General features: G+C 37.1%; 1 protein-coding gene across 1 annotated transcript; it reads right to left on the reverse strand.

The window, feature by feature from the left end:
- Nucleotides 1-236: 236 nt before the first annotated feature.
- Nucleotides 237-20,077, reverse strand: LOC116287078 (DNA damage-binding protein 1). Its single transcript, XM_031693687.2, has 29 exons — nucleotides 19,767-20,077; nucleotides 19,236-19,346; nucleotides 18,464-18,612; nucleotides 18,275-18,350; nucleotides 17,719-17,833; nucleotides 17,185-17,282; nucleotides 16,168-16,326; nucleotides 15,193-15,276; nucleotides 14,400-14,516; nucleotides 13,884-14,065; nucleotides 13,451-13,559; nucleotides 12,884-12,936; nucleotides 12,344-12,469; nucleotides 11,945-11,994; nucleotides 11,318-11,431; nucleotides 10,380-10,487; nucleotides 9,830-9,990; nucleotides 9,229-9,275; nucleotides 8,785-8,880; nucleotides 8,058-8,323; nucleotides 7,415-7,579; nucleotides 6,942-7,036; nucleotides 6,369-6,473; nucleotides 6,213-6,278; nucleotides 4,622-4,817; nucleotides 4,091-4,174; nucleotides 3,771-3,873; nucleotides 2,739-2,862; nucleotides 237-2,336 (listed from the first exon to the last, which is right to left on the reverse strand). Exons 1-29 carry the CDS (start codon nucleotides 19,974-19,976, stop codon nucleotides 2,253-2,255), a joined length of 3,453 nt encoding a protein of 1,150 aa, XP_031549547.1. The 5' UTR covers nucleotides 19,977-20,077; the 3' UTR covers nucleotides 237-2,252.
- Nucleotides 20,078-22,012: the final 1,935 nt, after the last annotated feature.

The raw sequence follows: 22,012 nt of genomic DNA on the forward strand, positions 1-22,012 counted from the left end.
CATAACGAAACAGATATGAAAATCGTCAGATGTGGAGAAGAATGATTTACTCGATAGGATTTTTCCTTACAACTGTTCCGCTTACGCCTAGTTTTAGCTGCTATTTACAGTCACAAGCAAGCCTGTGTGGCCTAGCTCTGTGTGGGGAGGGGGTGTAGGGAGGGGAAATGGAGAGGAGACCTACCTAATTTACTAACCTAAAATGTACTCAGTGAAAAGAAAAATTTAAGTCAAAGTTCTATCGATTAACTATTTCTTTAATTTTAAAAAGTCAAGGAGTGCAAATGATTGTGGGATTTCATTTGAAAAAATCAATTTCCACCCCACAATGCTTTGCACTAGTCAAATCGGTCATAAAATGAAAGATATGAAAATCGTCAGATGTGGAGAAGAATGATTTACTCGATAGGATTTTTCCTTACAACTGTTCCGCTTACGCCTAGTTTTAGCTGCTATTTACAGTCACAAGCAAGCCTGTGTGGCCTAGCTCTGTGTGGGGAGGGGGTGTAGGGAGGGGAAATGGAGAGGAGACCTACCTAATTTACTAACCTCTGTAGAGGTTTTGCACCATCACGTGCCGATGCCAATAATACAGCTTGGGCTGACTATGGTTAGATGGAAGAACAATAAAATCCCTTTGCTCTTGGGCAATGAACTTTTTTTATATGTAAAACGCTTTTACTGTTCATTCCATCTAACATGCCTGCCGTCACGTGGTGCAAAACCTCTATTAATGCGCGATTACATGGAGCAATTTTCACTGCAGATTGTGTCGCAATGGCGTTGCGACATACGTTGCATGGAGCATTGCAGCGTGTAATCAGGCTACTGCGCAATGTGAAAAAACGTTGCGAGACAAGTTGCAGCAATTGTTGCAAAAAGTAGAATTCGTTGCTACTTTTGGTAACGATCGCGTCTCCGTAAAACCGTGTGAAACTTAACATATTGACATCAGATTTTTATGTGTCTGTCCTCTTATTGACAATAAATTGCGTCATCACATTGTCAAAGTAGTGTGGATCCACGAGGCGTAGCCGAGTGTATCCGCATACTACTTTGACAATGTGATGGCGAAATTTATTGTCAATAAGAGGACAGACACATAAAAATCTGATGTCAATTTGTTTTTTACAATAACAAAAACGATAAAAACTTCTCATTTTTACTGATCAAAACAACTAACGGAAAGAGCACGCGCTCGTTGACGTCAGCTTTATCTGTCTGTCCTCTTATTGATGATAAAAATTAACCAATCAGCGCGCGAGAAGTTTGTCAGTTATTGTAAAAACTTGCATTGCGAGACGAGTTGCAGAGAAAATTGCAGCGTGTAATCGCGCCTTTAGTCTACTATTTCATGATTAAAAGTTTAAACTAGATCCCTTATGCACAAGAGATAACTGTTCCACTACATACCTGAAGGAATAATTTACCCAGCGATTTATAGAAAGTAAATATTATGGGCAAGAATGATTCCGTATAAGTGAGAAAGGTGATAGACATTCAAGCTTCATCCAAGAAAATCTCTTCACGTTTCTCACATAAACGAAGTCTACAAACTTACATATGTACATTTTTATAATAAAAGTTTAAATTTGATTTAGGGAGTACTACTATGTACCGACTCTTTACACATCCGAACCCCTGTTTCGTTAACTCTTAAATGTGAAATTCCACCATGGGAAAATTTCTAGCAGGATTTCACATTGTTTTCCTATGAAAATGCTTGAGCTACCTAAACTAAATGCCTAGCGTGATTGTTAAATGAGCTGTGCTATTTGACGATCAGAGCCCTTAATTATTTAGGGTCACGTGATTTGAGGGATCATGTATTCTTGGTCACGTGAAATTTGCAGGCAATCCCTTCATTCACATGAAGCGAGATATGCTAATAATCGACCACCTGTTGATGCAATATATTAATTCCTGGTCATGTGACAATGGGATGTGCAGGTCAACATACACGTGGTAATGAGGCGCGTTAAAGTCTAGACACGTGAAATTGGGATATTTTAGTTAACGATCACGTGATAGTAGGATTATGTTAATTTGGTGATGTGACAAGGGGATGTGCTGGTAGCAGTCACGTGGTATTTACAAACGTAAAGTCCTGGTCACGTGATTATAAGACGTTGGTTTTAAATATTCACGTTAACAGTCAGGTGGTAATGACGTTAAGTCTCGGTCACGTGACAATGGGATATGTTAGTTAACCATCGTGTGATAGAAGGATATGATAATTCTTGGACGTGATGCTAGTGAATTCGAGTGAGTTCCTCGACCGTCTTTACCAGGTCTTCAACGGTGCATTCTTTTTTCATTCCACTGCCATCGTCAGTCTGAGAAATAAATGATTTTATAAATCATGAAGAAATAGAAAACGCACGCGCGTGCTGTGTGCAGTATTATTATAATGATAATAACAATAATAATAATAATAATAATAATAATAATAATAATAATAAAGAGTATTTTATATAGCGTCAATATCGCCAGGCTTCAGCAACGCTTTACAATATATTGGTCATGAGAAAAGAAATTAGGATAAATCTGAAAAGTAGGTTTATAATTGAAGCTTAAATCAAATTTATTTAAAATATTAGTTTAAATTGATCATTAAACAGTATTTCGAGGGCTCAATGCGATAGGGTTCTTTAGGATCATCCAATAAGAATGCCCGTCACGGTCACGGTACGACACATTTTTAAACAGTTAAACATTTCTTACGTCAATCACAGTACCTGAAGTCCAGCGGCTACCTCCTTCATCTTAGCTCGAGGAAGGTCAAGAAAACTCTCGATCAGATCACCATCGATAAAGCCATTCGCTGGTTCTGTTTTGCGTTCATTTGAGAACGAACGCCAGGTGAACAAGGTTAAAGTAAATAACATGGTGATGAACTTTTGTTCCTTCCTTCTCCCTTACATCCTTTTTCTCTTCTTTCCTTTCCTTTATCCCTATTCTTCTTCATCCCTTCTTTCCTCCCTTCATCTTCGAGCTAAAATCACTCCCTCCTTCCACTCCTTCGTTATTTCTCTTTCTTTCTCCCCCCTCCCTTCCTCTTTCCTTCCTTCCTTCTATCCTTCAGGCTACCCTCACTCCCTCCTTCCACTCCTTCGTTATTTCCCCTCCCTTCCTTCTTTTCCCCCTTCTTTTTTCCTCCCTTCCTTTCTCCACCAAAGTGGAGTGCCAAATCTTTGAATGTTAATTTTGTTTGTCTTTCAATGAACAAACCCACAACCTCCCTTCCCCAGTAGCTTTCTTGGGTGCTCCATTACGGAGCTGCCCCATTTTTGAGTTCTCTGTTGCTCAGGATTAGCCTCAGCTTTTTGTAAAATATTCATATATTCCGATATAGGTCTGTGGAATTTCGAAGAGTTTGTATTATTGAAGTTGTGCACTTTTTACTTTACCGTTGGTATTTGTGAATATTTACCACCGTCCACACGTATCAGGAAATTTTTGTATCCGCAAATTTTTTTTGCGGATACGGGTTGCGTCCACACGTGTCCGCAAATTTTTGTGTCCGTATCCGCAAATTCTACGAAAACGGACACGTGTGGACGGTGAAAACGATTCGAATACGCTGGGTGTGGACGCAAACATTTCCGTATCCGCAAAAAATGTTTTGCGGATACAAAAATTTCCGGGTACGTGTGGACGGGGACTTAGACACTGATGTGAGGCTAAGCCTGAGTAAATGAGTCTGAAATCAAGGAACCCAGCGGTAATTTGGGAACTGAAAAAGGTCTATTTCCGTACGTAAAGGATATAAGCTATGATCGATCTTGCCAACACTCTTGATGACTTTAGTTAACTTCTTTTGAACTTGTAAGAGAAACTCGAAGAGATCTTTAGACAGCTGTCCTACGATACCTGAGGACCAAACACAAGAGAAACCTACTAATACTGCCTGTACAACGGTCTGAGTTACAATGTAGTTAATGTTTGATTGACAGAAGCCAAAAACCCAGACATCTGGTGGTTGAGGAAGCGACAGAAATTTGGAAAAGCTCTTCAATATCTGGGGAGGGCATTCTTTATGGAGGCTCTACTCAGGACAGTGTAAGCATTTTACTGATAGTTTACGTACCTATTCTTCCGTTGACTGTGCCATACAGTATGCTTCCTTGGAATGGAGTGGAGGACTCCCCTAGGTGTTCCATTACCAATGACCCTAGGAGAAAAAAAATGCCATCATAATAATCATCATCATCATAATCACCACCACCATCATCATTATTCCCCTCATCTTATCCTTGTAATAAGCTATCAGTGAGACTTGATATATTAGTATCTATTATTTTTTGGCCATGAGTACGAAATGTCAAAAAACATAAGAAAAACCAAGACCAAATCATTTGTCTTAGTCATCCAACATGTCGGCTATGATGCCACATGCACAAAAACAAAAGACCTGTCTGCCATGTTGGATGACATAAGAAATACCAAGACAAAATCATTTGCCCAAGTCATCCAACATGGTGGCTATGATATCACATGCACAAGGACAAAAGACATGTCTGTCATGTTGGATGACATAAGACCAATACCAAAACATTTGTCCTAGTCATCCAACAAGATGCACAGCGATGACATTATTTGCCACCCCAAAAATACCCACCATGCCTGAATACATTCACGAATTCACCCAGGTGATATTGACCAGCATCTTGTAAGTAGAATCTCTCTTCGTCTGTTGTGGCTCCACTGTTCTTTTGACAGGTAAATAGGTTGAATGAGTTTTCAGCACCAAGGAATGTGTCATCATCAAGTATCTCAACTGCAGTCATCCACTTGGGACTGAAGTCATGTGCAATCTGGTAAAAAAAAACAGCATTAAGTTAAACAAATTGACATCAGTTTTTTATGCTGTCCTCTTATTGACAATAAATTGCATCATCACATTGTCAAAGTAGTGTAGATCCATGAGGCTTAGCCGAGCCCACGCTCGTTGATGCCAGCTCATTTTTTCTATCCTCGTATTGATGATAAAAAATAGCCAATCAGTGCGTGAGGAAAATTATTTGTAAGTTATTGTAAAAAAATTTTTTCATACACTCCCTTGATTTCTAGACTCAGAATCACATACAGGTAGAGTTTGTTAGATATTTTCCTAGATTCAAAGGTTTAACTTCGGGTTCTTTAGTTTTACTCCAACCTCAAAATTTATCAAGCTGAATTTTGATTTGATCTGTGAGCTACCATGCCCTGACTTGGATCAGCCCAGGGATTGTTTCAGGGTTTGATCTGTGAGTTAGCCATGCCCTGACTTAGATCAGCCTAAAGGTTGTTTCAGGGTTCAATCTGTGAGTTAGCCATGCCCTGACTTAGATCAGCCCAGAGGTTGTTTCAGGGTTCAATCTGTGAGTTAGCCATGCCATGACTTAGATCAGCCCAGAGGTTGTTTCAGGGTTTAATCTGTGTGTTAGCCATGCCATGACTTAGATCAGCCCAGAGGTTGTTTCAGGGTTCCATCTGTGAGTTAGCCATGCCATGACTTAGATCAGCCCAGAGGTTGTTTCAGGGTTCCATCTGTGAGTTAGCCATGCCATGACTTAGATCAGCCCAGAGGTTGTTTCAGGGTTCCATCTGTGAGTTAGCCATGCCATGACTTGGATCAGCCCAGAGGTTGTTTCAGGGTTTAATCTGTGTGTTAGCCATGCCATGACTTAGATCAGCCCAGAGGTTGTTTCAGGGTTTGATCTGTGAGCTACCATGCCCTGACTTGGATCAGCCCAGAGGTTGTTTCAGGGTTCCATCTGTGAGTTAGCCATGCCATGACTTAGATCAGCCCAGAGGTTGTTTCAGGGTTCCATCTGTGAGTTAGCCATGCCCTGACTTAGATCAGCCCAGAGTGTGTTTCAGAGTTTGATCTGTGAGTTAGCCATGCCCCGACTTAGATCAGCCCAGAGGTTGTTTCAGGGTTCCATCTGTGAGTTAGCCATGCCCTGACTTGGATCAGCCCAGAGGTTGTTTCATGGTTCAATCTGTGAGTTAGCCATGCCATGACTTGGATCAGCCCAGAGGTTGTTTCAGGGTTTGATCTGTGAGTTAGCCATGCCATGACTTGGATCAGCCCAGAGGTTGTTTCAGGATATCAATAAAATTTAAAGTTTTTTCAAATCTAGTAATAGCTAAGAATGGCCGTAAACACAGCATCTCAGACACTTTAAATCAAAAGAAGAACAGAAGAGATCACTAATATACTTTACCTCTTGCAATGAGCCTTCCATTGGAAGATAAACAAGAAGAGTCATTGAACGCATTAGATCACCAACCTATGAGATAAACCATTGAATTACTTTGAATAACAAGTTTTCTTCTTACACGGCAAATCCATTTGGAGATCATGACATCATCCAACTTACCAGAATAAAGTCCCCTTTTGTTTTGAGGTAGAGTACGAGTATGTTGTCATAGTAACAGCACTCTTGTCTTAGTTCCTTGTCGGCTGTCCACTCATATATCCCCACCTGAAATAATAATAGTATATAGTAATATTTAACAATTATTCGCCAAAGGCAAAGTGAATATCGGGGAATATTTACTGAGGCTGAGGCAAATAATTGTTTTAGTATAAATACACAGGTGATTCATTCAAAATATAAAAAAAGAAGATAAAAGGCATTTTTTCCCGGTAACAGCAACAAAGCGGCTGGAGGTGATTATCGTGTGATAGTGTGAGTTTCTCGACCAATCAGCATGCAAGATTTTTAATAATCACCTGTGTATTTTTACTAAAGCAATATGTAGCTTTTACTGGCATAAATGCTGTTATAGTTACTAGTGGTCATAGGCTTCCTGTGTTGGACTCCTTCAATATGGCAAATAAGGCATTTTCGTCTTTAATGGTGATTATATGAAAATTATTATTACTGTCATAACTGTTGCTGTGGCTACCAGTTGTCATGGAGATAACCATCACAGGACTGCACACTTACATTGCTATTGATTCCAGCAAGGACCTTGCCGTTGAATTCAACCAAGCTGTAAACTGCTCCCTTAACTTCTTTTTCAGCAACTTGTACAAGCTTGCCTAAATCCAAAAGAAACGTGGTTAAAAATATTTGCTATACAACATGGTGGCAATAGACCCTTTTCGAGATCCAAATTACCACTGTGTTTCTTGATTACAGACTCATTTGCTCAGGCTAAGCCTGGAATCAGTGTCTAATTACTCGCAAATACCAACGGTAAAGTAAAGAATGCACAATTTCAACAATACGAACACTTTGAAACTTGATGGACCTTGACTGGAACACGTGAATATTCTGCACAAAATCGAGGCTAAGCCTGAGCAAATGAGGCTGTAATCAAGGAAGAAAGCGGTAATTTGGAACTCAAAAAGGGTCTATTAAAACTTTCCCTCCATTCATTCATAACAATACTCTGTAATACCCATACCATACCTTACCTTCTGTTAGTTGGAAGAGAAGTAGTCTGCCTGATTTAGGTTCAGCTTCCTCAGGGAACACAAATGCCGTTCCCACGCAGTAGTATGTGTTAGGGTCATCAGATAGTGTACATGACATCAGACTCGTTGCACATTCATTATCTTTTAGCTGATGAGCATGTGTTACTGTTGGAGATAAAACAAAATCAAAGCAGGCTCATTAATAAGATACATACATGTACTACAGCTTTAGCAAGGGAGGGCACTTTATGCACATTTACATGACCTGTAACCCTTTCTATCCCAGAATTCTTTGAGTGAAAAATAACATTTTGTGGTACTGTATATGGAGATCCTGGAAAAGTTTAGTCTAATAGGCCTTTTGCAACAAACAGTCACGTGCTGATATATGACTTGAACCCCAACGAGATTGGTGTTGTATGTGAGTAGAGTTGTTTGTTTGTTCTCTCCTGTGCTTTGAGGGTTTTTCTCCAGTTTTCCTTACTTCACAAAAATCAACTTCCAAATTCTAATTTGATCTCTCCGTTGCTCTGTAATTGGCTCCCAGACATGTAAGGTCTTTGTCCACCTCAAAGTGGTAAAGTTAAAAAAATTCATAAAAATTTCATTAAAAATAATAAATTAAATACAAACAGGTACAAACCTTCAAAAGTGTGTTGGTCAACAATAAGTAGACTGCTAACTTCGATCTCATCCCCAAACGTAATACCATCAACGGCAGAATGACTAGCACCAGAAGCCCCTTCTGATGTCCCTGACATGTTGATGCTGGCAGATGAGGTTATATTATTCGTTGTCGAGCTAGCACTAGGGTGAAGAGGTACAGTCCTGCCCTGGCTTGGTTCATATACTTCGATACGTACTGATACGATGCCGAAGGATTGTGTAGCTTCTTGATATGCTATGCGCCTGAGAAAAACAGAAACACAATGATCATTATTTTCTTCCTCCGGCTTATTACTTCCAACTTGCTGTAAAATGCACAAGGCCATTAACTTTGCTGTTTCTTTGTTCTTAAAGTTAAGATTCACCATCTTAGTTATAAAGCTGTTTCCTCTATGCTACTAATCATGAGTAGACCCCTGTATTACCCCAGTACTTTTAAATCATTGGTCAAGACGTATCTCTTTACGAACGCCTACAACCTGTATTATAATTGTGTATAGAACATTTCTAAATTAACTAGTTTCATTATTTTAGAATATGTATATTTTATAGTCTCTTGTTTATTTATTTATTCATTATTTTTTTATATATTATTCATGCCTTTATTCATTTTTAGACTTTTTGTAATGCACGTTTGAAAATGTATTTTAATTGACATTTGCGCACTATAAATTAATAAATTATGATTAAATTATTACACTTACCTTGGTGATTCCCCCAAGGGTACTGTCCTTATGTGGAGTTTTTGGATTTCATCAATAGTTCCAATGGTCAAGGCACCTTCATTTGCAAGGGCAAGACTGATACAAATATAATATGTTAATGTTAATTTTTAAAAATACTATTCAATTATTGATGAAAATATACAGTAACCTGTCTTTCAAATATGTGATGAAGATTACATTGAACAAGAATATAATTATTTTTTTATTTTCTGATAAACAAATTCTCCTTTAACAACATAGTAAATAAGCAACATCCTACAAGGAGAATTGATCTTGCAATCAGGAAAAAATAATGTAATTAATGTTAGTCTTATTATAATTATACTCATGTTGTTGTTGATATTATTATCATTATTATTATCATTAATTTTATTTTTATTTTTGTTAATACTATACTATTATTATTAGTATTTTTTTAAGTACCTGTCTGGATAACCTTTTGAATTTAATGGACACATGTAATTCACTTCCTGCAAGAAGAACAAAATGTTTTAGCTCTTGACATCCCATCCACCTTGTGAAAAAGGACTTCAGGTTACCAATGAGCTTTTATCATGTCATTCCAAAACTCACAGGACAGAAGAATGGTTATCATAACTGGAAAGGGCATGATAAAATTAGAAAAACTATGATGTTTGAAGGAAGTTCAAAACTTACAAAATTTTTTTTTAAATAAAAATATTCATTGGTAGGTTAAGAGATGCCTAGCTACCAGCAGGTGTTCTTATGAAATTCACACTTTTCGAAATCACATCTTGGTGAGTTTTGAACTTTTTTTTCCAACTTCACCATTTTATTGACTTTATAATGCACCTTCCAGCTGGTGTAAATTTTTTTTTTTTCAAAATTCACACTTTTCAAAAATTATATCATCGCGAGTTTTGAACTCATTTTTTTCCAAAATTCACCGTTTTAAAAGCTGGAGTAATCATTACTTTATTTTAAGATACCTGATAAAAGCTTATTCCTTAATCGCAAATAATGAACTAAATGGAATTAAAACAAATTTACGATAAGTCTATACCTTGAGGTTGACATTAGAGAACACTAGCTTGTGATTACTGGAGTAAATCACTGTGGGCCTATCTGAGCAAGCAAACACATTCACTGTTGACAGGGACTTGAAGGTCCTTAATATGGTGGGCTGGGTGCCCAAGGTCACTTTTTTACGCTCTGATAGAACACCTGCGAAAATAAGACCACAAGGGAAACAAAATGAAATAAATTCCAATGGATGGATGGATGATGGATGGATGGATGAATGGGTGGATAAATTGGTGGACAAATGGAAGGGTGGATGATGTGAATGAATATATGGATAAATGGATTGAAGGCAGGAAGGCAGGAAGGGAGGGAGGGAGGAGGGAGGGAGGGAGGGAAGGGAGGGAGGGATTCAGGGAGGGATGTAGGGAAGGAAGGAAAGAAGGAAGGAGGGAGGAAGGAAGGGAAGGATGAATGGGTGGATTGATGGAAGAAAGGATGAATGGGTGGATGGATGAAAGGATGAAAGGGGAAGAGATGGCTAACTGTATGAATATATTAATAATTTATTAACCAGTTATTTAAAGACATACCATTATGTGGGTCCATATTGAAGTAGAAAAGTGTACCATCCCCAAGAGCACACAGCAGGTAATGAATGCCTTCAAATGAAGTCTTTAAGATGGAACGAGGGATAATTTCTGCAACAAATAATGCAACATATTACACCACACACTTTAATGGAAAGCATAGGCACCCTTGTAAAACAAGGACAAAAGCTCTATTAATCATATATTTTTATGTCATAATTATGTGTATGTCATAATGAACCCAGTTAATGAACGCTCATCATGAGTCTTTCCTGTAGCTCAGTGGTAGAGCATCCAACAAGCATCCCAAAGGTCATGGTTTCAATTCCATTCAGGGGCTGATTTTTTTCAGTGTTCCTCTTTAGCTAGTGACAATGATAAATTATTCTATATAACATATAATACTTCTTTCCTAGCTAATGAATAAAACTTCCTAATTTTTAATTATTTATATATTTTAGACTTTTTATTACACTTAAGAATTATTCATTGAAGTTTAACAATTGTTTTTGTTTTTTTTTTTTCTTATAAAGGTTTTAGAATAAATAGAAAAAATAAGAAGAAGAAAAAAAAAGACTAATTACGCAATGAAATAACAAGAATCAAGAAAAAAGGAAACAACAAATTAGAGAAAATTACAGTGCCTTGGTATACGGATACCTTCCTAATTCACCATTTCCCATACATCGGTTCACTGGTCAAACACAAAGCGCTCAAGCGAGGCGCCAAGGTACTTTCAAAGGATTATTCAAATTTGAACCTTGCAACCTCGACTGAATGCTTTGTGTTTGACCAGTGAACTGATGCATGGAAAATGGTGAATAAAATTCCGTCAAATATATATTTAGTTCTTATAGTTCTATGCACTCCATGTAAATTTTTTATAGTCCTAAAGTACATGTATGTGAGTTCTCATAGTCCTATGCACTTTCATTGCTTACCTCCACCCAACATTTCCACATACAGAGAATCTAAATCAGGAATTCTGAGTACTCTTATAGAAATATCTGTCCACAAACCAACACCAATCATATCTGCCTTGGCATTCTGATCAACTAAAAATGAAAAGCAATATTTCAGTAATTAATACAGAGCATGTTCAGCTAACCAAGCTATGGTTTTAGAAGGTTTTTGCACATGGCGGACTTTGAAGTACTCCTCATAAAAGTGAAGTAATGCCTAGTTGATATTGTATTTTCAGTATTGTATTTGTAGGCCAATCAATTTGGAAACACCAAATAATTTTGGATGTCAAGATCTACTTCAAAACCACGCAAACTTGTAATGATCTAAACAGAAATTCAAGGAGTTTTGCAAAAATCGTAAAATTTTTAAGAGTTTAAGAGTTTTCCAAGTGTGTTTGAAAACGTGAATTTAATTCAAGGAGTTTTCAAGGAATTTAAGGAGTAAAGCATTTGCCACAAGTTTTTGAATTGATTCTTGTGGACGTCAAATGTAAATAGAGTTGGCTTTACTCAAGGAAATAGCATGTGTTTTTATAAAGAAAATAACTTATCCTTATTACAATCCTTATTATTATGCATTATCTTTATTATCACAGTGTTTACCTGTTGGTGTGATGTCTAGACAAGCAACTTCATGTTCCATAGTCACTTGGCTAAAATTATTTTAAAAAAACAATATTAATGACATTGTTTGGTATGCTCACGTGGTAGGGGCGTTGATCTGTTGTGAGCAAGGTGGTGGTTCGAGTCCCGGCTGGACTAACACTCAGGGTCTTAAAATGACTAAGAAAAAGGTGCTGCCTTCGTAACTACGTCTGCAAATGGTTAGACCATCATTTGGATTGGATGACTACATTGTGACTAATCAACTAGCGGCAAAAAAGGACCACAAGTTTATCAGTGAATTAGTGTCATATTCTCCATACACAAAGCTTAATTATATCCTCTATAGACCAAGTTGAATTATCTATTTTTATTCTTTTATTGCATTGAAATACAAACCTGATTTGTTCCAGTTTTCCTGGTCCTATCTCGATGTAGAACAGCTCACTGCCAACTGCAGTCACTACTTGCTCAGTATTGCATGCTGCTACACTGATATTCTTACCAGACCAATGTTTCCATTCGCTGCCACAAAAGAAAATCTTATAATGAATGAATGAATGGAATGTTGGATGATGGACAAACGGTGGGTGGATGGGTGGATGGATGGATGGGTGGATGGAAGGGTGGATGGATGAGTGGGTGGGTGGATGGATGGAAGGGTGGGTGGATGGGTGGGTGGATGGATGAGTTGGTTGATGGACGGATGGGTGGGTTGTTGGATGGGTGGCTGGACGAGTTGGTGGGTGGATGGGTGGGTGGGTGGGTGGATGAGTGGGAGGATGGATGTATGAAATGGATAGATGGAATGTTGGATTGACACTTGATGGACAGATGTGAGGGTGGATGGGTGGATGCAAGCAAATGAATGCTGTCGCTGAGGGCAGCCCAATTGGAGTACTGCTCATTCTCTCCCCTTCCTAAAGATTGATTACAAACCTCACTAGCTGTCTTGTTTTACAGTTCACCAGTCTTACCGAGTGAGCAGTTATCTGAAGAAGAAAAAACAATAATACGATCACTATGGCATACCCTCTATGGGCTTTATACACAGTTGTGAAATCAAGCGTGAAATGGCAGTTGTACACTTGCCTCTGACTGGCTCAGGCCAAACAAAAAAAAAGTGTGTTTCCTGCTGCACGACCAACTCTAATTTCCTTGCTGATTTTTGCCGACCCTATTTTTTTATTCCCAAATTCACCACAGGGTTCCCAGTAAGCTCATTTCCACTGTTGTGTCAGTAAAAGAAATCCGACCTACCGACCCCAATTATTTTTCTCATGCAACAGGAAACACACTTATTTTTTTGTTTGGCCTCACCAGTCTTGGATTTAATTCCTGGACTTATCCTCACGTGAGGCAAAGAACAGAAATTGTTATGACTCTCTCTTAATTTAAGGTTGTTTTTTTCTATGTTCTTTGGTTTTTCTCCCCTTCACAAAACTTTACCATCTACTGTAAATTCCACATTTTCTCTCATTCGATAATTTTGGTGGTGAACCCTACCTGGATAATTTGGTCGTCTCGAACATTTCCACAAAAATAAGTCTGCTGATTATCATCAAACCCAGAGATCTCTGTTTCTTCTACTTCTTCACCATTCAAGGACAAGACTCTATAATAAGTAATATATATATATATCTTTATTATCAAACTCATCAATAATTCATGCAGAAAACATAACAGAAATCATGACCGTGGAGGAGTATGTTATTCAGATACAGAATCCTCCTGATTTCCTTAAACTTTAACTTGGATTTTCTCTGTTAGATTCACTCTTATCTTGAAAATTTTAGTAGAACACAAAAGAACTAGCCTGGACATTTGATCAGTAATATAGAATATACAATATACAACATACATACAATATACAATATACAATATACAAAATGAGCGTTGAGTGTTGTATGTGATATAGGTTTTAGATTTAAATCTTTACCTGCTTCCTCCAACAAAAGCAAGTACAAGAGTATCGTCATGGTCTTCCTCTGTCTTATCAAGTTTTATTGCCCAGATACCCATAATTCCTGGCAGGTCTATAGTCGCATGCTCATGAATGCCTATGCCATTTCGAATGATACGCAGGGATCCTTCTTTATTTGCGCCTGAACATGTTACGAGCTGAAGAAGTGATAAAATTCATGTTAATAAAAATTTATTCATCTTAGGTGTACATTTTATGGATCCATGAGAGATAAAAAAAGTGAAGGCATCATTTCCTCAGCTATATGGCATCAATTGTGAGGTCTACAGAAAAAGATCACAAGTCATTCTCATGAGGATAATATTCTTTGTTCGAGATGTATCCATATTCATGTGTCTTCACATGCACAACCGTCAAACAAAGAAATAATACTCTAGGGAATGACACATGGTATAAAATAAGAAAACATTAATCCCAATTACATTTGGTCTACCAGTCCTCTATATAAACAAATCTAATCACAATTTATACCTGTCCTTGTCCTTGCCGTTCTAAGTCTACCACGACCATATCTACTATTGGACCTAGATTAGTGAACGTTTCTAAAACTTGGACGTATGAGCCACGGGCATCAACCTCTGTATTTAACTGAAAGTTGATCATCATTACAGAAGTTTTTAATAGAAGGGTGATTACTGGAACATGGCTAACAGTTACTGTGATTCTCAATATTCTGCTAACTCAGACATTTCAATAGCTTATTGTGAAACTGGTTTTTCGTTGCCTTCGATTTAAAATAATCAATATGTAAAGTGTATGCTACATTGAGTGTATGAGCAGATTAAAAAATCTGCCTCGGTTGGTACCTTGGACATTTTTGACCAGCAGCAGTTAAAAATCAAAACTACCAATATTTTAACCAATAAGCAAGCAACAAATTATAAATGGCTGCTGACCTGGCATTCCCTCCCCCTACCCCTGTGGGGAAAATATTTGTTAAAATAACTACAAATTCCAAATTCCATCTATTTCAAGTTTTGTTTAGTCTTAGAGTCTTCAAGCTGCGAGGTAAATATTCCCCGATAATCACTAAGCCTGAGGCAACTAATTGTTTTAGTATAAATACACAGGTGATTCTTTTAAACAAAAAAAAAAAAAAAAAGATAAAAGGCATTTGTTTCCGGTAACAGCAACAAAGCGGCTGGCCACCATTTTGGATTATCGCTCGAGGTGATTATCGTGTGATAGTGTGAGTTTCTCGACCAATCGGCGCGTGAGATTTTCTATAATCAGCTGTGTATTTTAACTAAAGGATGTTACTAACCTTGGCAAGCTGAGAGTCTCCTAAAACAGACCCTACGAACACTACTCCATTGTCCAGATATACAAGACACTGAGCAATCGATGTCTAAAGTTAAAAGAGTCTTGTTTAAAATAATGTTGAAAGCTTTTATTCATTATCGTGTAGTTCCAGAACTTATCCATACCCACCCATGGAGGAAATTGGAAATTCTGGAGGGGAGGTGGTCGGAGAAAGAACAAAATTACAGAGTTTGTATGGAAGGAAATTGGAAGTTCCTGGGGGTGTAGTGGGGGTCCTTTTACAAATATCCTCCATGGTGGGGGTATGGATATTTTCTGGAACTACACATTCATAATTATAAGAGATTTTAAAAATAAATGTCAAAATATTAATATATAATGAAGAAGAAAAAAATTGTCACCTAGGAGAAGTTTATAATGAATTAGTCCAATCCTGGACTCAATTTCTGTCCGCTCTGACAAGCTGAAAAGTTGTGGAGTGGACTTAAGATTTGCAAAATCTACCAAGATCTTAAAAAATGTGTAAATAACTTTCTGTTCATAGGAGATTTCATTCAAAACATTGTCAGTAAAGGCAACTCATCCACAGGAAGAAAGAATACTCCCATTTCGAGTTTGCCTTTGCTCAGTCTTAGCCTTGATTGCGTACAAATGTGTTCTTTTTTTTTAAGTTCCATTGTATAGTAAGGAATGTACCCACTCAGAAACAATAGAAGTTGATTAAAATGCCACAGGCTATGGTTGAATACCTGAATATTATAATGCACAGCCAAGACTAAGGGTGAGCAAAAAAATCTCGAAACTGGACTATTTGAAGGGGCTACGTAAACCCTAAAGTGAAGTTATTTATACTTCTGCTTGACGGCGCCATAATAGATTTTGCAAGGTCGCAAGTGTAAATGCCTGTACAGGTTCCTAATATTATATATATTGCATAAATCAGAATACATTACAAATTTGATGGATTTTATCATACCTCTCCCAAGAGCTCAAGTTTCAGATCTTTGACCTCAATGTTACCATCCATTAGTTCTTGCTTCTCCAATAGCAACATGAATAATCGTCCATTCATGTCGCCTAGAAGGTATCTTGATCCATTGGCATCAATCTTACCATAGCAATTGATTGTACTTTGCTGAAGGGCAATAAATAAATAAATAAATAAATAAATAAATAAATAAATAAATAAATAAATAAATAAATAAATAAATAAATAAATAAATAAAAATATATATATATATATATCAAAAGCATATCAGAAGTTATCAGATATCATCCCTGATATTTTTTTCAATTCGTCTATCATTAGGACTTTCTGAAAAAAATATCAAGAAAGATATCCCGCCGTGTCTGATATACTTTTCATATACTTGTATATACAATGTATATTAGAAACGGCCATAATTTTTGCAAATGGCTGTAAATAAATAAATAAATAAATTCAAATAAATAAATTTAAATAAATAAATAAATTTAAATAAATAAATGTAAAAATAATACAGGCTATAATATGTTAGAGCAATAATACTCCAGTTTCAAGTTCTCTGTTGCTCAGGGTTAGCCTTTATTTTTGTGTAGAATATTCACATGTTCCAGTTAAGGTAGGGAAGTATGGGTGGCTTAAGGGTGAGAGTGCTTGCCTCTCACCAATGCGACCTGGGCTTGAGTCACGAGCTCAGTATTATATGTGATTTGAGTTGTTTGTTGGTTCTCTCCTGTGCTTTGAGGGTTTTCTGGGTTCTCCGGCTTTTCTCCCTCTGCAAAAATCAACTTCTAAATTCCAACTACCTTGGAATCTCGCCTTGTGGACACCCAAATATTACAGACACCTTGCTATTACGGACAGGAGAAAAATCCCCAACAAAAAAAACCGAAAAGAAATGGCCGTAAATAATTTTTTCCCAATTGTGGACGCTCAATAATACGGACATGAAGTGAAGTCCCAAGGGTGTCCGCTGTAACAAGAGTTAAATGTATGTGCACATACAGGTACCTTGAGTGCTGGAGGTGCGATGGCATAATAATTAGATCCTTTGTGATACGTAATAGACTCTTGACCGATGATAAGTGCACCACAGAGAGGTTCAGGGACTAAAAAAAGGTGACTGACTTAGTATACAAAGTGTGAATATGCATCTTTCTTTTTGCATAAATAAATTCAATACCAAAATAAAATTAGTAACTATTAAAATTAATGAATTCATAAAAAAGGAAGAGGATAGAGATGTTGATGATGATGATGATGGTGTTAATAATGATGATGGTGGTGGTGGTGGTGATGTTACTGGTTATATTGATGGCAGCGATGATGATAATGTAATGGTGATGTCGATGATGGTGATTATTATGGTGATGATGGTAATGATAATAGTAGTTAATGGTTATGATGTCGATGATGGTAATGATATTAGTTATGGTAATGATGGTGGTGATGATGATGATGATAATGGTGACAGTGATAATGATTACGATGGTAATAATAATGATTATTTTAATCATCGCAATCTTGCATTTATGATAGACATACCCGCAATAATCCTACATGCTTCAACTTCAACATTATCCTGCTTCCAGGGTCCTTTCACGAACTCATGTTCTCTCAAGTTTACTTCATAAGTTTTCACATGACGGCCATGAGTTTCCTATACAAACAAGGACTGTGAATCATGGGTGGTAGATAATCATAGTGGTGTGCAGTCACCTCACACAGCTGGAGTCTTAATTTTATTCTAAGACACAGCATGGCACATGAGTAGAGTTTGTTATGTCCCCCTTGATTTCAGAGCCTTTTTTCTGTGTTCTTTAGTTATCATCCCTATGCAAAACTCAACATGCTAAATTCCAATTTGGCCTGTGTTAGCTGTGCCCTGACTTAGATCAGCCCAGAGGTTGTTACAGGGTTTGATCTTTGAGTTAGCCGTGCCCTGACTTAGATTAGCCCAGAGGTTGTTTCAGGGTTTGATCTGTGAGTTTGCCATGCCCTGACTTAGATCAGCCCAGAGGTCATTTCATGGTATCATGGCTTTTGAAGACCAATATCATTCTCGGAAAAAGATCTTTCCCTGCAGAAATTCAAAGCTTACCTGGTATATGAACACTATTGTTGGTGCTTCACACCCATGGAGAAATTGAATATCAATAACATGTAGCTCCTCCAGTCTAAGATAAATAAGAGACACAAGAGTCAGTCAATAGTCACTTATTGACACCCTCCAATCAATAATAATAATAACTTTCATTTGATGGTATTGTTTAAAAGGTTAAGAACAAACCTGATATTGTAAGCCTTGAGTTCTTTACTGGAATCCAGCTCTAGTGGAATAACCTTAAACAGACCATCATACAGACGCAAGCCAATCATCCGACACTGAGGATCTATCATTGCTATTAGACCAGTATCTGATGGTCGGCCTATTCGGTCCTAAAATATATAAGATAACTGTTATAAATCTCATGCTCTGATTGGTTGGGAGCAAGTGCTTTATAACTTCACACAGCACTTATGTAGGTTTTCTTTCTTCAACAGAAAATATATCAATGAGCTGTTTGCAGGATGGCAATGCCAAATTTCTTTCTTATTTAAATTCGTATTCTCTTATGAGAATAGTAAGACAATTGGTACTAATTAACTGAACAAAAGAAAGTGTGCAAGGGATTCTGATAGTTGTTGGTAATGATTCCACAATGCAAATGCCTCTGGGTTTCAATCAGCTGATAAACATCTCTGAATTGCATTATCTGCTCCAAATAGTGGTCAAACACTGACCGTCATGTGCTGTCAGTCAAAAAGAGTAATATTGAAAGCTCTTGATTCAGCTTATAAACATTCTGCAGGAAATATTGTCGAGTGAAAAAAAGAAATTTCAGTTTCCCACTCGTATATATATCTATTTCAGTTTGTAATGCGCATGTAAGCATCTTCCTATGTAACACGAGCAATATAAGTATTAAATCATTATTATTAATTATTGTATAGACTAAATAAGTAATCATGAAAGGAAGGAATGAGAAAGGAGAAATGGAGACAGAAAGCAACAAACATACCTGTATATCGCCGCATGCACGTGTGACTATATCACCAGTTTCTTGTTTATATCCAAGGATACAGACTCTATACCGTGCCGTTAGAATGAACAGCAAGTCTTGAGGCTCATTCTGTGTGAATAAAAAAAAAAACTAAATTCAAAAATAAACCTTCCACAGAACTATAGGTGTAATATTTCTCCCTCTCTCTAACCAGCATCAAGTTAACAATGCAAAAAAAATCTGGAAATTCAGGGAGACACAGTTTTCTCAAGTGGATTCTTTCCCAGGGAGGGGTGTTTGCTTTTGTCCATTTGTGTAAATTATATAGAGACAGTTCAGAGACAAGATGGTATTTGTATATCAAAGTATAAAATAAGATGGACAAAGCTATTTTGGTGGCAGTTTGAACCAGGAAACGATGCCTTTTGCTTGTCAACGTTGATACAAATCTGCCTGGGTTTGAGTATTTTGCTTGAAAGGAGTATAGTTTTATCAACATTTAAGCTAAAGGGCAAGGAATACAGGGTTTAAACTGATTTTACTACTCACAGGAGGACGAAACAACTCCATAACGCAGACCCTTCCATATATTCCTACATCCAGCATCGGTCTTAATCCTTCTGGCGTAACAAGATGGATCTCTATTCTCGTGTTTTTGGCGATGACAAGGTTCAAGTCATTTGGACCCGTAAAATTCCCTACGACCGCAGCGTTCACTGCAGTAGGTTTTTGTGCAGTGACTACGTAGTTATAAGCCATTTTGTAGGCTTTTTCGAGGGAATTCAGCCGATAATCCTGAAGATTTTTGTTGCAGAAGCTTCTGATTCAAAATGGCCGCACGTGCAAATGAACCCGCGAAAAAAAAAACTGAGAGCCTGCTGTTGGTCTGCGGAAATACATAGAAAACCACAGGGATCCCATACTATTAAATTGCTACGGGCGGAGTACGAGTCACTATGCCCAGATTCCTAACTACGAGACAAATCACAGGTAGCGCAAGCTTGGTTTCTGTGGTGTCATGTTAGGAAATGTATGGGGATTCATCTAAACTTTTAATAAAATCATTGAAACGTTAAATAAAGCCTAGAAATTTTACCCGATCATTGAGAAATAACACTTCTTTCGCTCTGTGTGGTTATTTTTTGAATTTAGCCCGTCTTAAGGTGGCTGCCTACTTTTGAACGTTCGAATTGAGCCCACGATGAGCGCGCGCTCAAAAACCGCTGAAAAATCTACAAGATTTTATTGAAGAACCATACGCGTTTTGAGCTTCAACAGGGCAAAACCCCCAAATTTTGCACGGGACTCTATATTTTTTGATAGCTCATTCGAAAAAACTCCTAAAAATCTAGGTTATATCAACATTTTAGGAAAAGTTTAAATCAGGAACACGTGAAAAAATAGATTTTTGTAGGGATTTTTGTTGACTTTATGAGATTTTATAAGAGCACCGAAACTACAAAATATGACAAATCAATGTATCTCTCTGTCTTTTTGTCGAAAATATCCATGTATTATTGTAGAATGATTGACTAGCCTTCATTCATGCAATCATAGTCTGCAAATAACTATTATCTTATTCATCTTAATTTTTTTCTAATCATTTCCGGTGGCGCAATTTTTACCCCAAAAGCTCGTGCGTAGGCTTCCATTAAATGTTGATTATCTCGAAAACGAGCTCGGGACACCCTATTTTTCTTTCCAGATTTGGAATCAGCATTAAATTTCAATTCGGAAAATCGAAGTTTTAAAAAAAGCTTAAATCAATTTCCAAAAGTAGGCAGTCACCTTAAGGATTTCACTGGTGGGGGAAAAAATCCTTAAAACGGGCAAATTCAAAGAATATTTGTTATTTCTCAATGATCGGGTAAAATTTCGAGGCTTCATTACACGTTTCAATGATTTTGTAGAAATTTTTGAAGAATCCCCGATCGAATATGAAAAAGGTCCTTCCGCTGGATGTGAAATAGCCATGGTCTGATGGAGTTCACATCCATTGAAAGGACCTTGAAGCTCCTAATAATCTTTTAAACAAGTTTCGTCTATCAAGTTTATTTTTATCTATCTTATTTAATTAATTTATCTATTTTGTTTTACTTCGAATAAAACGTAAACTTTTTCAGAACTAATTTTGAAACTCTTTTTAATGAGTGTGAACAACTAGTAGCTTCCACATGGTCTCATATAGTTCACATCCAGTAAAAGGATCTTTGATATTCCTAATAAACTCTTAAACTACATTTGTCCATTCGTGCAAGTTCAATCATTATTAAACCATCTGCTTTGTAAGCTAAATGAGGACATTTGTAGAAAACGGGTTGGGCTCCCTGTGGTATCTGGACCATAGTAGGTCGCCATTCGTCAATTCAATAGTCAGTAATAAACATATACATATACATTCTTTTAAAAACACATAAAAGTCACTACTCACGTTTTCTTTTTTCACTTGAATAGCATTGGTGCCATGATACTGTACAGAATATCCATCTCTATGGAATAAAGACTTTCGTTTTACCCTCTATTGCGGTATCTATGGTAACTGTACGACCCCTCTCTTTCAGTTTTACCATATGATCTTGCATGGTCACAGGTGAGGGATGTTCGAACGTTTTTTTTTTTTTTTTTTTTTTTTTGATTTCTTGCTTTATAAAAATGAAATGAAATGGCAAAATAAGTGGCATAAATTTACAGATTCTCACTGTGTTCTCTTAGCCGTTTTCTTTTCATAAAAGCCATGTTTATCAGTAATTTCTAAAAATAACAACGTCAAAGCAATTCTTCAAGTATTGTTTAAC

This window comes from Actinia tenebrosa, unplaced genomic scaffold (assembly GCF_029948245.1).
Source record: "Actinia tenebrosa isolate PJP-AT-01 unplaced genomic scaffold, QUT_ActTen_1.0 PGA_scaffold10__47_contigs__length_13832649, whole genome shotgun sequence".
In the NCBI taxonomy this organism is placed as follows: domain Eukaryota; kingdom Metazoa; phylum Cnidaria; class Anthozoa; order Actiniaria; family Actiniidae; genus Actinia; species Actinia tenebrosa.